The sequence below is a fragment of the Capricornis sumatraensis genome, chromosome 4 (genome assembly GCF_032405125.1).
Source record: "Capricornis sumatraensis isolate serow.1 chromosome 4, serow.2, whole genome shotgun sequence".
Classification (NCBI taxonomy): domain Eukaryota; kingdom Metazoa; phylum Chordata; class Mammalia; order Artiodactyla; family Bovidae; genus Capricornis; species Capricornis sumatraensis.
This window is the reverse complement of record NC_091072.1, coordinates 71410270-71427568: the sequence shown is the minus strand read 5'-3', so window position 1 is coordinate 71427568 and position 17299 is coordinate 71410270. Positions and strand designations below refer to the sequence as shown.

The 17299-nt window shown below is 39.9% G+C and overlaps 1 protein-coding gene across 2 annotated transcripts in view; it reads left to right on the top strand.

Moving 5' to 3' along the window:
* SP1 (Sp1 transcription factor) overlaps nt 1-14015 on the top strand; it is a 32410-nt gene extending 18395 nt beyond the window's left edge. For both annotated transcript variants that reach the window (XM_068971062.1, XM_068971061.1), the window contains exons 3-5: nt 10070-10238; nt 13017-13216; nt 13614-14015. In XM_068971062.1, the coding sequence (XP_068827163.1) occupies nt 10070-10238; nt 13017-13216; nt 13614-13927 (683 nt within the window). In that variant the 3' untranslated portion in view covers nt 13928-14015. The remainder of the gene's footprint in view (nt 1-10069; nt 10239-13016; nt 13217-13613) is intronic.
* The last annotated feature ends 3284 nt before the right edge of the window (nt 14016-17299 follow it).

Sequence of the window (17299 nt, the reverse complement as noted above, 5' to 3'; positions counted from 1 at the left end):
TTCCTGTAACACTAGGTGTAAATAAGAGTTTTCTGCTTTTAGTACTTATCTAGTAATCTGCACAAATTAAGACGAAGGGAAATTTAGTTATATTAAAAGTTACCTTGCAGTTTATGGTGGGGAGTGTTAAAATATCAGCTGTACTACATCATATTATATAATTATACTGTGGGCATTACTCATGCATAAACTTAGCCCTATCATTAAAAGGTACCCAACATGTAAGTGCCTATTTACATGTTCACTTCAGGCATCTCAGGATAGTATGGATCTGGAGTTACTTTTTGTGTGTGTGGCTGTGCCATGTAGCGTGTACAATATTAGTCCCCTGACCAGGGATCCAGCCCACATCCCCTGCCTTGGAAGTGCAGCATCTTAATCACTGGACCGCCAGGAGTCCTCTAAAGAGTTACTTCTTAATATCGGTTCAGATTTTTATGCTTAAAGCTACTGTATTATGATTACATGTAAAGCTTATTTGTGCAGATAAGTAGTAGTTGAGGGGAAGATGGAAAAAGATAATAATTTGTTGGGATGGTAGAATTTTTGATATATTCACCCCCTTTTTTGGAGAAGGAAACGGCAGCTCACTCGAGTTTTCTTGCCTGGAGAATTCCGTGGACAGAGGAGCCTGGTGGGCTACAGTCCATGGGGTCGCAGAGAGTCAGACACGACTAAAGTGACTAAATGACCACCACAGTTAATAGTACTTTATTATTACTATTCTGCTTGTATTTTTAAGAATCTTATTCACAGGGGAGAAGGGGGGGAAGGGATTGTGGGTAGTTCAGGATTGATATGAACACACTGCTATATTTGTTTATTTTATAATTTGTTTGTTATGTTTGCTTGTGCTGGGTCTTCATTGCCTGCATGTGGGCTTTTCTCCAGTTGCTAAGAACGGGTGCTACTCTCTAGTTGTGAAGCACAAGCTTCTCATTGTGGTGTCTCCTGTTGCAGAGCGCAGGCTCTGGGCACATGGGAGTCAGTAGTTGCCGCGTGTGGGCTTCAGCAGCTGTGGCTTGTGGGCCCTAGAGCGTGAGGTCAGTAGTTGTGGCACATGGCTTAGTTGCTCTGCAGCATGTGGAATCTTCCTGTACCAGGGATCAAACCCATGTCCCCTTCATTGGCAGGCGGGTTCTTATCCACCACGCCACCAGGGAAATCCCCCACTGCTGTATTTAAAAATAGATAACCAAGGACATCCTTGGTGGTCCAGTGGTTAAGACTGCGTTTCCACTGTGGAGGCTGTGAGTTCAGTCCCTGGTCAGGGAACTAAGTTCCCACATGCCATGTGGCACGGCCAAAAAAAAAAATAGATAAATAACCAACAAGGACCTACTCTATAGCATAGGGAACTCTGCTCAATATTATGTAACAGCCTAAATGGGAGAAGAACTTGAAAAAGAATAGATACATGTAGATATAAACTGTATCACTTTGGTGTACACCTGAACCTGTCAAAACATTGTTAATCAACTGTACTCCAGTATAAAATAAAAAGCTTAAAAAAAGGAATTTTATTAGAACATGGTGGTGGTGGTTTAGTTGCTACGTTGTGTCCCACTCTTTTGTGACCCTGTGAACTGCAGCCTGCCAGGCTTCTGTGTCCATGATTTCCCAGGCAAGAATACCAGAGTGGGTTGCCATTTCCTCCTCCAGGGGATCTTGGTAGATAGCTACTATTATGAATTTTTCTTCGGGACCCACTAGAGAAATTAATTTGATCCTGTTACTGAGAGCCTCTAGGATATTTGAGTATGAGATACTTCTCTCTACTGTGTATATCTCTGCTTTGCTTCAGCATTCTTTCATGCTTTTATTGTCACACAGCATCTCCTGGCTATATTTTATCTAGGAAATTTTCTGAAAACATGAAATTTTATCCACACTTTTCTTTTCAAAACTACACTGCATTCAGAACAGTTATTTTTGCATTACTAATCAACCCCAAGTGAGTTTTAATCGTAATTAATGAATTATATATAATTTGAAGACTTCAATATGATTATCCTTTTTCAGTGGTAAATCCAGTGAGTAGAAACAAAATGTTAGATTAGTATTATGCATTTTATTCTTGGCTTTATAGTATTTTATTGTTGCTATTTTAAACACTAATGATTGAACTTGATGTTATAACTCCCTTACATAAATTCAAAAGAACATACTGTAGATAGTAAGGGTATATGTATAGATGGGAGGAAAACAACATTAAAATTCACATTTAACCTTTCTTTCATTTTCTTAATATATAGTGATTTGTTGAGCACCTCCTAAGTGCCAGGAACAGTGCTAGGTAATGTCAGTAGTTATCTCAGTATCCTTTTTGCCAGTGAAGGCTCAGAGAAGTTCCTTCACAGAAAGTGATGAAACCAGGAGTCATACCTAGGTTTGTCCAGTTGTACCATGTACAGTGCATGTAATGGCCCTTATTAATTTTAATCATCAGAGGCTCTCAGTAATTTAAAATGTCAGTTGTTGAATATGAACAGTTAGAATTAATTATGTTTATCTGTTTTTTTTTTTTTTTTTTTTGACTCTACTGCTTGGTGTGTGGGATCTTAGTTCCCTGACCAGGGATCGAACCTGTGCCCCCTGCATTGGAAGTGTGGGGTCTTAACCACTGGACCGCCAGTTCATCTAAAGTGTGTGTTAACTTTTTTTCACCATGCCGCACTGCTTGCAGTTCTTTGACCAAGGAGTGAACACGGGCCCTGAGCAGTGAGAGTGCAGAGTCCTAACCCCTGATCTCCAGGGAATTCCCAACTTGGTTCTCTTAACCTTTGTGTTCCTCCTCCACAGCTTTCCTCTGGTATATATTAATATATATTTGAATGAATTTTTTTTTTAATTTGTTTACTTGGCTACGGCAAGTCTTCGTTGCAGCACTTGGAATTTTTGGTCTTCCATATTTGTTGAGGCATGCAGGATCTTTAGTTGTGGTATTCAGACTGTTGGTTGAGGTATGCAAACTCTTAGATACAGCATATGGATCTAGTTCCCTGACCAGGAATGGAACCTGGGCCCCCTGCATTGGGAACTCAGAGTCTTAGCCACTGGACCACCAGGAAATTCCCTAAATGAATTTTTAATCATAACAATCTTAATAATAATAGGTAATTATAGTTAGTTTGGGAGGGATGTTAAAGTGAATCCCCTTTCCCAGGATATCAGTATGGTGAGAGCTGGGAGGAAAGGAAAGACAATTCTTGTTCATTTCTTTGTCGTGAAAAACAGTTTTCACTATGGAATGATGTTGACAGAGATGGGAAGTAGATGAAAGTCTTGGAATTTACAAGAACTTCACTATTTTACTAATAATCAGATTTCAAATCCTTGGTTTTCTTGGAGATGAAAAATAGGGAAATCTGTAGCTTTGGAATCATAATGGTTGATGGAAAGCCATCTGAATTATAGTTTTTTAAATGGTTGCATTTCAAATTTGTGCATATACTGCACATCCATGCCCATCTTTGTGTCTTCTTAAACCTCTGTCCTTGGAGGGTGGGCTTTTAAAACATCTATCACTTAGTTACAGTGACACCTACTGGTGACAGCCTCTGCCATCTTTGTGTAGATTGCCCTGTACTTAAGGAATTAAGGGCTTCCCTGGTAGCTCAGCTGGTAGACTCCGCCTGTAATGCAGGAGACCCTGGTTCAATTCCTGGGTCGGGAAGATCCCCTTGGAGAAGGGATAGGCTACCCACTCCAGTATTCTGGGGCTTCCCTGGTGGCTCAGCTGGTAAAGAATCTGCCTGCAATGCAGGAGACGTGGGTTCGATCTGTGGGTTGGGAAGATCCCCTGCAGAAGTGAACGCCTACCCACTCAAGTATTCTGGCCTGGAGATTTCCATCAAATGTATAGTCCATGGGGTCACAAAGAGTCAGACAGGACTGAGCGACTTTCACTTTCACTAAGGAATTATCTTCATACTGTTTGAACACTGTTAATATACCAAAAAATGAGAAGATGCATAGACTAATTTTTTTCCTGCTGTATAGGTGTTTTTAATGATAAAAGTTACAGAGTTATACTATAGAAAATATGAGAAAGAGAAAGGGGAAAAAAACAAACTAATAGCACTGCCCATTGCAGTCACTGGTTTGGTGTGACCAAATTGCTCTACTTGATACAAATTTTAATGTATGCGTTTTTTAGCATAACTTTCTTAGTATGCCTGTTATATGTTTCTTGGTTTGTTCAGTAATAATGTAGCATAAGCATTTTTTTAGGTTGTAATATATATAGCCCTGTCATTAAAGAATAATATAGTATAAGCATTTATTCTGAGTTCAGTTAATCATAATTTTGCTGACTGCCTAGTAGTCCATCTGGTTCCTTGAACAGTTTATTTACATTTTAATCCATTTCTTGTATTGCTGTTGTAAATCATTTGATGACTGTCTCTTCAGATGACTCTCCATGTGTTTGCTAAATTGCCTCATCGTGTCTGACTCTTTGCAGCCCTGTGGACTGTAGCTGCCAGGCTCCTCTGTCCATAGGATCCTCCAGGCAAGAATACTGGATTGGGTTGCCGTTTCCTCCTCCAGGGGATCTTCCCTACCTAGGGATCGGGTCTTCTGCATTGGCACACAAGTTCTTTACCACTAGCGCCACCTGGGAAACCTGACATTTTCCATAGTTGGATTTTTTTCCGTGATGAGCATTTTTATGTACTCTGACCTTTCCCCAAATAAATCGTTGTTGTTGACTGTGCTGGGTCTTTGTTGCGGTGTGCTTAGCTCCTCCACCGGGGATCAAACCCACGTCCCCCGCATTGGAAGATGGATTCTTAATCACTGGACCATTTGGGAAGTCCCATTAATCCTAAATACTTTTTTACCCATGCCTTTTTCTTTACTGGAACCACTGCCCTACTTTAGACTTTTATTACCTCTCGTTATTATCAAATGGAGTAACCAGTATATTCCATTTTTCCCCTTCCAACACTCTCCCTCCCAACTCTAATACTTCTCTTAATAGAGTGTTTTATTATCACTTTATTATACAAGTTATAGGACAGATATTATATTTGTTGGTTTCATTTTGTGTCTTCCCAAGTGAGATAATGAAGCTGGGAAGCTCTTCAATGGCTAGGATTATATCGGAGTCTCTCCAGAGCTTACAGTGTCTGGCACATGTCCTTATTTGTTGGGTTAAGTATTAGTCACATCTTAAAGACCTGCCCTATATTGCCAGTGTGCCCTACACACACAGGAAATGTGCTGTTTCCCTGGCTGATGTATGAAAGTGCTTATCTGTCCATACTTTCTCTACCATCACCTTTAAAAAAATTCAGTCATTTAAATATCTGTCTTGCATCTAATAATATCGTCTGTTTTGAAGTTCGTCTCTTCACCTACATCCTCCCTCTACTCCCCCGCCATCCCACAGTCCACTACATTCCTTACGCTGCTCGTAGTCTTCCCTTTGCCTGGAACTACCCTTCCCTCGCCAGCATTCCTCACTTGGCTAACTCCTGTGCATTTTTTGAAGTTCGGCCTAAATCTCTGTTCCTTTAGGAAACAAGCCTTTTCTGAAATTCTAAACTGGAGAAATTACCCTTTTCAGTTCTGGAAAATCTTTGAATGGCTTTTAGTATAAGGTTTATATCATTAATTTGAAATTATCTGTTTCTCTCTTTAGTGAACTGCAAGCTCTTCCACAGTGAAAACTATTTCTTTGAATCTTCAGAGCTTAGTGTAGTACCTGGATCAGTAGACAGTAAACAATTGATGAACACTTTTACAGATTGCAGTTAACGAGTCCACATGGCACTGTAGGGATAAGGTCTTAAGGAAGTTTGTATATAGGAAACCCTATAAATGATCCTTTTAACATGTCTATGGGTTTAAAATATGCTATGATGATTAACAGGAAATATTTAATGTGTAATTAAGTTTAGAAGCAAGATATGTATATCTATGAATTTTTATAGAGCATAACTTACTGATGAATTAGCAAGGGCTTGCATTCTGGAACAGAAGGAAATTAAGTTTCTGGTGCCCATTGTCCATTCTTTTTAAATCTTCATTTATTTATTTTTGGCTGCACCCGGCCTTCGCTGCTGCGCTCAGGCTTTCTCCAGCTGCGTCGGGGGCTGCTCTTCACTGCCGTGCTCGGGCTCCTGTGCTTGCAGCACACAGGCTCGGCAGTTGGGGCACACTGGCTTAGTTGCTCTGTAGCACGTGGGGTCTTTCCAGACCAGGGATCGAACCCATGTACCCTGCACTGGCAAATGGATTCCTATACACTGTACCACCAGGGAAATCCTACACTGTGGAGGTTTTTATTTCTTGATTTGGAGCCTTATTCTGGTTACCTTGTTCCTCATGTATTGTTACCAGTATTCTGTTTCAACATAGCTGAAAAGACACAAACATTTTGTGGTCTGAGATATTCTTCTTTGAGTTAAATCTGTTGTGTAAAATGAAACATTGAGAAAACCCAGTGTGTGCTTAATATAGGTATCGTTCTAAAGTTTAGTCTTACTGTATTAATACTTAACGAATTAAAGAACACAATGTTCCCAAAGTCATTTCAGAAAGCAGATAAATAAGGAAGTGTATGGGAACCACCCTTTTGGAAATTATTGAGAAGCTTCTTATTTCATCTTATTTTAGTGTTACCCAAGTTTTTTTCTCAGAGAAGAAGAGGGTGTTTGACTTGCTAGGTGGTGGTCTTGAAAGTTCGTAATTTCAGCACACTTCTTCACTTTGAGGAAACTAAAAAAGTGTGTAACTGCCATGGGTATTTCAGAAACTGATGCTAGAGGCAACCACTGAGTTGGGCAAGACTGTCATTAAGCTGTGCCTTTGGTTTACTAGTTATTTTAATCATGGAAAGGAAAATCTTTAATTTATTTCATTGCTTAACCAGTACCACATTTTAAGATAAAACTGTTCTTATTCTAAAACTGTTATTAAAGAGGCAGGAAACAGATTCTGGTCTGATGTTGATACTCTGTTGACATTTTATCCCTTCTTTTTGTTAAGTGAAATTAAAAATTGTTCATTCTATTTAACCCCATTCTCAATTTTCTTAGTTTGAAAAAATTGAAATCATTGTAGGGGTCCAGGAGGATATTAATTTTTGACTGTCCATTTTGTAAGAGTTGAAAGAGGGTTAGAGATTTAGTTTTAGTAGTTCTGATATCTAAGTATTTTATTCTTAAAGTGAAGTAGCTCAGTCGTGTCTGACTCTTTGCGACCCCATGGACTGTAGCCCACCAGGCTCCTCCATCCATGGGATTCTCCAGGCAAGAACACTGGAGTGGGTTGCCATTTCCTTCTTCAGGGGATCTTCCTAACCCAGGGATCGAACCTGGGTCTCCCGCGTTGTAGGCAGACGCTTTACCGTCTGAGCCACCAGGGAAGTCCATTTTATTCTTATGTTTCAATAAAATGGAGAAAGGTTTTCTTCTTTTGAGTTGATTGGGGCAAGGGAGAACTTTGAGGATTGATAAGTTGCTTCTCAAATTTTAGTGGAGTTAGTTTAGCTTGAAAAATAGATCATAGAAGATGATTTGCTTATATGCACCACAATTTTATCTTGTTTCTAAAGACCTATTATAGATAGTCGGATCTATAGTTTTATAAATTTCTCTTCTGAAGGTAATTTTTGGTAGGTAACCATTGGCAGTACTAACTAGAGTCCTACCTTATCTGCTGAGCTGTTAGGGCTTATTTTAAAGGATAAATTCTCCATCCCCACTAGAGGGAGTTTCCACTTGGCCGCACATAATTTTTAAGCAGAATAAACTATTCGCGTATCTTGTTCTGTGATTTCTCACTGTGTTTTTCCACAGGGTATTTCCCCAATAGTGATCGATGCAGAGTACTGAATGTGTGCTGTGTAGCAGCCCAGTGTTTTCTGGGTTATGCTCAGCAACATCCATATTTGTTTTTCACAGTAACTTTATGAGATTGATAATATTTCATCCAAACTTTACTGATGGGGAAATTGATAACCAGAGAAGTTATTTGATCATTACCAAAAAAGCTAATCGTACATAGTGCAGGGACTCATATCTAGGGTCTGTCTTACTTCTAAACTGGTTTTTAACTTGTGCTCCAGTACTTCCCAGCTTTCATTCTGCCAGTATCATGGAAGTCTCAGAATATTGAAATCGAGTCTGTCTCACTGTGGTGAGCTGGTGCTGGGGAGTGGCAGAGTGAGAAGCGCAGGGAGAGCTGCCCACTAGCTGCTGCAACTCAGAGTCCTGGTGATCAGCTGAAGAGTCGCAGTGAGGCACACAAGTCAGGAGCCTTGCTTCTAGACGTTTATTTAGTTTCTACCCCATTTATTTAGTTTCCTTCTTTATAAAATAGATAAAACAGGCTAGTTCAACACTCCCCATTTATTAGAATCTTAAGTATGGATATAGGGTTTTTAACTTCTTTGCAAAATGCTTTCATAGGTGAATGCTTATTGATAGTAGATTTGAAAGCTAGAGAAGAATGTTAGCTATTCCTTTAAACCATTGTTTCTGTCTATTGGCCTAGAGCAGTGTTTGAAAATATCAAATGTGACCCATTAGTAACTCATAAAATCAATATACTGGGTCATGACCAGCATTAAGAAAAAAAAATAGAGTCTAGAAAATTTAAGAATACACTGCTTAACATAAGGATAGACACTTTCGTGAAACTACTGTTTCAATTATATATATATGTACTAGATTACATTGTCAAATATATATATTTTTTATTGTATGTTGCAAGTTTGAAAAGCTTGAAAAACACTGTCCTGGAACTTTGTAGAATTTATCTATTTTAATTTTACCAGGAGAGTAATTATAGTGAATTTAAGACAAATTTATCTTTAAAAGGAAATGACATCAACTAACAGAATGTATGTATGGTGTTTTCTTCTTTTTTGTAGCATTCTGAAAAGCATCTAATCCCAAACCAAAACCTTCCTGGCATGTATATAGCTAGCTACGCAGAATTAACTTTGAGGACTTTCCTGGTGGTCAGTACTCTGTATTTCCGCTGCAGGGGGCTTGGGTTTGATCCCTGGCTAGGGAACTAAGATCCCACATGCTGCTCCACATGGCCAAAAAAAAAAGAATTAACTTTGACCTCAGCTCTTTCATTTTCTCTGTATGTCAAAATTTGTAATATGTATGTACTGTTTCCTGCTGAATATTCAGAACAATTTTTTGCTCATTTCAGGAAGTTTCCCCTTTCTGGTTTTGAACAGTTTCTAGTTTAGAGTCCCGTAAAGTCTTATTTTTAGTCACTTCCATTTTGTTGCTTCCATAATACATTAGCTCTGGGAATGAGTAAGAGATTTGTTGTAACCTGTTTCTATAACAGTGTGTAACTTTATCTCATTCTTTTTAATGCATATATAGTAGTCCACATAAGTTTATTGTAATTTACTTAACAAGTTCAGCAGTGGTGTACATTTTGATTTTTTTCCAGTTTTTTGTTATAAAGCTACAGAAAACTTTACTGTCACGTATGTTTGTGTTCTCATGAATACATCCTTAGGACATTGTGATTGAAAGTGAAATTTCTTTGAAGATGTGCACTTAAATTTTTAATGATATTGCCACATTGGCCTTCAAAAGATCATACAGGGAGTTCCCTGGCAGTCCAGTGCTTAGGACTCTGCACTTTCACTGCCAAGGGCACAGGTTCAGTCCCTGGTTGGGAAACTAAGATCCCACAAGCTACACAGCTCAGGTGCACCCTCCCCCCACAAAGAAAGGTTGTGCTAATTTATCACCACCTGCCACTGAGCCATCTGGGAAGCCCTGTATCTTTGCCAGTGCTGTGCATTGTTAGTTTTACCTTTTTTAACCTGGTAGGCTAGAACAATCATAAAAGTCAATTAGAACTGTGTTTTAAAATTTGAGACTGAGCATGTTTTCATAGACTTATTGTTTCTTTGTCTCTGCAGTGCTGATTTTTGAGATTTCAAGTACAGGCAATATCAGTGAAGGTGACTTCAAAGTTTTGAAGAAATGGTGCTGTAAAAGTCAAGGGTCACTGTGGCTGTGATGATAACTGTGGCTGTGATGACCTTCCCACTTTGACCCTTGTACTCTCTTAATTTCAGGTGATCATGGAGCTCAGCTTGGCCTCCATGGGGCTGGTGGTGATGGAATACATGATGACCCAACAGGTGGAGAGGAAGGAGAGAACAGTCCAGATCCCCAACCCCAAGCTGGTCGGAGGACCCGGCGGGAAGCATGCACTTGCCCCTACTGTAAAGATAGTGAAGGAAGGTAAGTTGATTCAGCCAGTCTCTTTAAGAGTGTAAGGATGAAAAATTAGTAGATTAGGAGGGAAAAATAAGTGGGTTTTTTTTGTTTGTTTTGTCTTAACTTTAAGACTTGGCAGGGTTACACAGGGATCAGAGATAGTATAGTGCATTTGGTTAGGCCACATGTGGTCTTGGTTCCAACTCTGGTCCCTTCATCACCTCTTAGACCTTGGACCTTCAGAGATGCCTGCTTTCTGTTAGAGACAAGGAAGTCACATGGAGCCAAATGGTCAAATGAGTGTTACTTTATGTCTGTTTTGAGATGTTTGTTTTTACTCTTTAAAAAAATTCTGTTGGTGAGATGGTTTTAACAAGATAGCTTATAAAACAGCCTGGCAAAGAAACGGAAACATATCTACTGTAATGATTATTTTACAGTGACTGTGTGAAAATCATGAGTTTGTTTTTTTTTCCTCCTCAAAATAGATAAAACTACTTATTCTGGGTAGAAAATTCTTCAATCAAATAATCTAATATCTCCTACAAAACAGACTTCTGATAGATTTTCGCATTAGAGTACTGGCTATACAATATTATCTCTGAAGAGTTCCAGGTTATTTCTTTTTTCTTCAAGTCACTGACTTTGAAAGAGAATAGAAAGTCATATAGGTTTCTAATTGCCTTTGAAAAAAGTCTGTTAAAGTTTTGCCCCATTAAAAATAAGCACGGGGGACTTCCCTGGTGATCCAGTGGTTAAGAATCTGCCTTGCAGTGCAGGGGACTCAGCTTGATTCCTGGTCAGGTAACTAAGGTCCCACATGCTGCTGAGCAACTGTGCTTACACGCTACAACTAGAGAGTCCATGTGTCGCAGTGAAAGATCCTACATGCCGCAGCTAAAGACCTGACACAGCTGAGTAAATAAATAAATACTAAAAAAAAAATAATAATATGCACAGAGTTTCCCTGGTGGCTCAGTGGTAAAGGATCTGCCTGCCGAGGCAGGAGACACAGGTTCAGTCCTTGATCTGGGCGGACCCCACATGCTGCAGAGCAGCTAAGCTCGGGTGCCACAGCTGTTGAGCCTGTGCCCTTGAGCCCCGTGCCCTGCAATGAGAGAAGCCGCTGCGGCTGGGGAGAAGCCCCTGCGCATTGCAGCTGGAGAACCTCCACACCGCAGCGAAGGGCCAGCACAGCCAGAGTAAAGAAATCACATTTTTTTAAAAAAAGAACTTAAGAAAAAAATAAGCACAAAAGTAAGAAATGTACGAAAACAAAAAACAATTTGAATTCTTTGTAGGTTACTCTACATTATGGAAAAAACCCGAATCAAAAACACTTAAGTACATGGACTTCCCAGGTGGTCCAGTGGTTAAGATTACACACTTACAGTGTAGGGAACATGGGTTCGATCCCTGGTCGGGGAACTAAGATCCTGCCTGTTGCATAGCACCCCCCAAAATTTAATTAAAAGAGGAAAAAAAGCTCTTGAGTACAATAGTTTCCCTCTCACAAAGCTTCAAGTGGATTTAAGTTTTTGAAAGAAATTCTGTGATTTCTACCTAAGTGTGATTTCATTTCTGTTATGTTTTTTTCCCCTGCTCCTCTGCTAATGTGTGCTGTTAAAACCCAAGGCAAATCTCTTGGAAATCTCCATAGTGCCCACTAATGGATCACACATGGTACAAATTGGTTTGGCAAAAACATTTCAGAACTGATTTCCTGAGAGGAGCTTAGGATTTGCTCCATATAGGGAATTTTTTTTTTTTTTTAAACATACCTTGAATTAGTTATGGTCCTTTTTTCCCCTTTTTAACTTTTTTCCATCCCATCTTCTTCCACTGATGTCTCTCATAGTACTCTATCTTTTCAGCTTTTAATCTTTACCTTTTGGCTCTTGACCTTTATTTTGGAGAAGGGAAAGCTTTGTAGTTGTAAAATATTATGTTTTAAAGTTTTCCACCAAATGCTTAATGGAGAGACCTTTTGTTCACTAATAAGTTCCCAGTGAAAAATATCACCACATCACCATATTCACAGTGGCTACCATGGAAAATGCGTGTATTGAGACTTAACATCCAGAAAAATACAGGAAAATGCCTCATAGATTTCACAAGTCACCTTGAAAATGACATCACACATTGGAATTGACTATAAAGATTTAGCTGTTGATATTAAAAGTGAAGGCTTTTGGGAATTCCCTTGTGGTCCAGTAGTTAAGACTCTGCACGTTCACTGCAAGGGGCACAAGTTTGGTCCCTGATCCAGGGACTAAAATCCTGCATGCCATAAACAAATTTAAAAAAATAAAATGAAGGCATTTGTGTGTGTGTGTTGAGAAGTCTTTTTTCTTTTTGTAAACTGTACATATCTAAGTGCACATTTTGATGTTTATTTATTTATTTATAGCTACACTAGGTCTTTGTTGCTCTGTGGGCTTGCTTTTGTCGTGATTGGGGGCTACTCTTTGTTGTGGTGCACCAGCTTCTCATTGCAGTGGCTTCTCTTGTTGCATTGCACGGGCTGTAGGGCCCGCAGACTTCAGTAGTTGCAACCCCTGGGCTCTAGAGCACAGGCTCAGTAGTGGTGGCACATGGACTTAGTTGCTCCGTGGCATGTGGGATCTTCCCGGAACTGGTATCGAACCTATGTCTCCTAAGTTGACAGGCAGATTCCTTTTTTTTTTTTTTTTAATAAAAACTTGGATTAGTTTTGAGTGGGTCCAGTAATTACTATGGGTACTTTATGACTCTAATTTTGTCTCTAAAATGAACAAAGAATAATTGTGTTTTCATTTCCAGGGGCTCTGGGGATCCTGGCAAGAAGAAACAGCACATTTGTCACATGCAAGGCTGTGGCAAAGTATATGGCAAGACCTCACACCTACGGGCACACTTGCGCTGGCATACAGGCGAGAGGCCTTTCATGTGTACCTGGTCATTCTGTGGGAAACGCTTCACACGTTCAGATGAATTACAGAGGCACAAACGCACACACACAGGTGAGCGGGAACTTGGGAAGGGAGAGGTAGTAATGGACCAGAATGAAAAGACAAAATATACCTCGGAAGTAACTAAAATTTCTGAGCAACTTATGTTTTAAATTGAATGTATGGATCATAAATGGCATTGGAGTTAATCTGAAAACCCTTAAGAAATAAGGGTTCTGAAGGTCCTATCTTACTTTTCTGCTATACTTCTTCCTTTCTGAGGACTCTCTAATCTTTACTTTTTTTTCCGCCCAAAAGACAAAAGATAATCACCAGAATTTTCTTGTTTTTAATCACCTTTAAGATTAGTCTTATTCTGCCGTATATAGTTTGAAGGGAATGAACTGAACAAGGTACCCCTACTTCCTAAGATGTGATTGTCTCATCTTCTTACTCTTCCTTTACCTAGGTGAGAAGAAATTTGCCTGCCCTGAGTGTCCCAAGCGCTTCATGAGGAGTGACCACCTGTCAAAGCATATCAAGACCCACCAGAATAAGAAGGGAGGCCCGGGTGTAGCCCTGAGTGTGGGCACTTTGCCCCTGGACAGTGGGGCAGGTTCAGAAGGCAGTGGTACTGCCACCCCTTCAGCCCTTATTACCACCAACATGGTAGCCATGGAGGCCATTTGTCCGGAGGGTATTGCCCGTCTTGCCAACAGTGGCATCAATGTCATGCAGGTGGCAGATCTGCAGTCCATTAATATCAGTGGCAATGGCTTCTGAGGTCAGGCACCTGGGGCCAGAGACATATGGGCCATACCCATCAACCCTGGGATGCAAGGTAGCATGGGTCCAAGAGACGTGTGGGAGAGTGAGCCATGAGGCATTAAAAATGCATGGTGGTGGGAAGAATTGGGGGTGGGATACAAAAGAAGAGATGGGGTCCTGGCACCCACCTGTATCATCAGTACCTTCTTAAAGTGGGAAACATAGTGAAAATTCTGTTGGTGCCACCTTTGATGAGCATTTGTTTGACCCCAAACAGTTTCTTAACACTTCTTACCCCAGCCTCCCCTTCCTGCATTTCCCTTCTCAGCTCCCCCATGATGGATCCCCCCCTTTCCTAAAGCCATCATGCCTTGATAAATATATATGATCATTGAAATACTTTTTAACAAAAACAGATTCTATATTATATATATATATATAAAAGATATATAGAGATGCATTTGCAGGGGTTGGCTGGGAGGAGGAAGGAGACCATTCGGTGACCAAAATACCTTGGTCATTTTTTTATATTGCCTTATTTCCTTATGGCTGAGCCTTGTTGTGACACATCAAGATTTTCTATAGATGTTGTCTTGGCTTCCCACCAGATTAAGCATTTATATGCTCTGCTTTTAGTTTATATATACATAGATAATGTTTTCCTTTCTTAATTTTGTCTTTTAATTTGGGATCAGCTTCTTGCACTCTTTCCCTGACTCAACCCTTTCTGTCTCCCCTTCTCTCACCTGATCACTTAATGTTTTGTTTTTGGTAGTGGTCCCTGGATGAGGCACTTCTGTCATGTTTTTATAAAGTCCTTAGTCCCAGCAGCAGAATGGAGAAGCCTTGAAGCTCAGGCGAATGCTTGAGGTAGCTGTGAAGAGAGTGTTCAAAATACTACTGACGCAGGCACCCTTTTGGTGCTGGAGAGTCAAAGGCACCTCTCTCTTCATTAGCTGCTCTAAGCATCAGGAATCAGAGGTCTTTCTATGGAATTGTACAAGAGACCTTTGAAAGTTATAGTCTGGGATCAGTTTGTGCAAACTGTGAAAAGATGGTCAAATAATAGGTAGGAGCTTTCAATAGGAAAATGATGTGCTCAGAAGTGGAAGTGACTCAAGTAGTTCAGTTCAGGAGTTAGTGGAGTATTTGGACCTTTGTGCAACTGTCTTCCAAGGTAGCTCTAAGCTTTGATGTGTGGGCTTCTGAGTTCATGTTCTGAAAGGAAATACACTTCCTCTTTTGAACATCTCCAGCAGTTGCTTTCCCATTATGTTGTTATGGAGTGTCAGCCAGTGACTGTTCTGGATTTCCATTCTGCAGAACTCCAGAGCATGGATCAGTGGCAAGGCAATGGTTCTTTGATCTTTCCCCTTAGCTCTTCCTAGGGTGGCTCCTGAGGGGAAAGGAAGCACTCATGATCATGGGAATGATAGCCCAGAACAAAAAGAAATCTTGTCTTACCACTGTGGCTTATAGGGGAGACCAGGGAAAACCATCCTGCTTTTCTCCATGGCCTGATTCCTGAAGAGACTGATCCAAAAATTACAGCGGCAGGGAACTCAGTGCATTTGGCACTGAGATTTAAATGCAACCAGAGTTGTCCTCAAGGCCCAGCCATTAAAACATTGTCTCTCTTGACTTTCTGGTACCTCGTCAGAGAGCTTTTCACTGTGAGGAAGTGTGGAAATGGCTGTGTGTATGTGTGTAATCTGTTAGATTGGGGATAGGTTTTCTGTTAGCCAATACTATAAAGAGACCTGCAATAAAAAATTACCCTAATCTGATAGAAAGTGAAGTGTTTGTGTATGACCGTGTGTGAATGTGTGTTCGTGCTTGTATATATCTACACACAGATGAGAAATTATATTTGAAATTGTTGGAAAATAAATCAAATTCAGATCAAAATGCCTTTCAGGCCCATTACCTAGAAATCTATCTTAAAACCTGGGTATGTTCCTGAGGTCATTACTTTGCTTTTGCTAAACTAGTTACAATTATGAATGGGGGATATTCTACTGCACTTTTAAAAGAAGAAACTATTTTTGTGTTTGAAAGTGAAATCAACATCCAGATCTATAGCAGAGTCCTAATTCCTCTCATAATTCTATTTACCTTGACTATAAATAGATGATGCCATGATTCTACTATATATTTTATATAAAATCTATCCAAATTAGGGTTTGGGTAAGTTTATGTTGTTGTTTAACCTGAAATACAATAACTGTTAATATTCTGAACAAAAGCTCACTCCATTTGGTCCTTTCTCTGCAGACTTAATAGTGTTTTTGACACAGAAGCTATTGCAAGGAACTTTCCCCTTATCAAATTGCATTAATACTGAAGTAAAAGTTATCTGCCCAGCCACTTATCACACCCTTTGTTCCCACTGAAAGGCAGAACTCTGAACATCTTATTTTATGTCTGTAATCATGTACATAGGCATCTTCTGGAGGAAAGGGGCAAGATAACTCACTGGAGTGTGCAGTGTTTTGATAGAACATTTCAAGGAATGGAATCTTCCCCGGAATGAAATTACCAGATGTAACCTAGCTTAATGATGCTGAAGCTTACACACTTTCAGGTTATTTGATGATGGTTTTCTCTGGGATGGAACGCTGGTTTACCCCCAGCTCTTACCACAAGCAAATTTATATCCAGTTCTTTCCACTTGTCCTAGTTCCTTCTCACCAAGGAAGCTCAAGATTCAGTATCTTGTTTGGCCCTAAAACGAAAGCCGCTACTGCTTTTGTCTCCCAGCAGCAGTAAGTCACTCAGTCTTTTCCACAGGAAGTTACCCACATTCCTTGAGTCAGGAGCTTATTGCTGAAAGTCCCTTTTCCTGAACTTTTTGCCGGAAGAAATTAGTGTAACTGACAGGCATATTGATTCTAATTTTTTTTTTCACAAGTTGCTCTTTTATGTAACTTTCTAATGACCAAACCTTGTGGGGTTGGGGGTGCCCAGAGAAGTGATAATATTATTTCCTTGTCCTTTCAGGTTGCCTGTTCACATGTATCTGCTTATCATTTGATTGTCTCACTTTTTACCCAGAGCAGTAACAACCCACATCGTCTTCCTTCAGGGACTTCCCAGCGGGCACCCTGTTTATGGGTGCCATGTAGAATGCAGTTTAACAGACATTTCTAAGAATTCAGAATAGAACTCTTGATCCCAGAATGTACAGACTGAAGTGTTGGGTAAAGATTATGACTGGGGGAGGGTTAGAGACAAAGGCTGTAAATTACTATGGCTGACTGGTTGATTTCTACTATATACATATATATATTTTTGCTTTTGTATATCCTATATAGGAAACTAAGCATTGTATTTTTTTTTTTAACAAATCTAAGAAAGCACTATGAACTGCAGATGTTTGACTTTCAG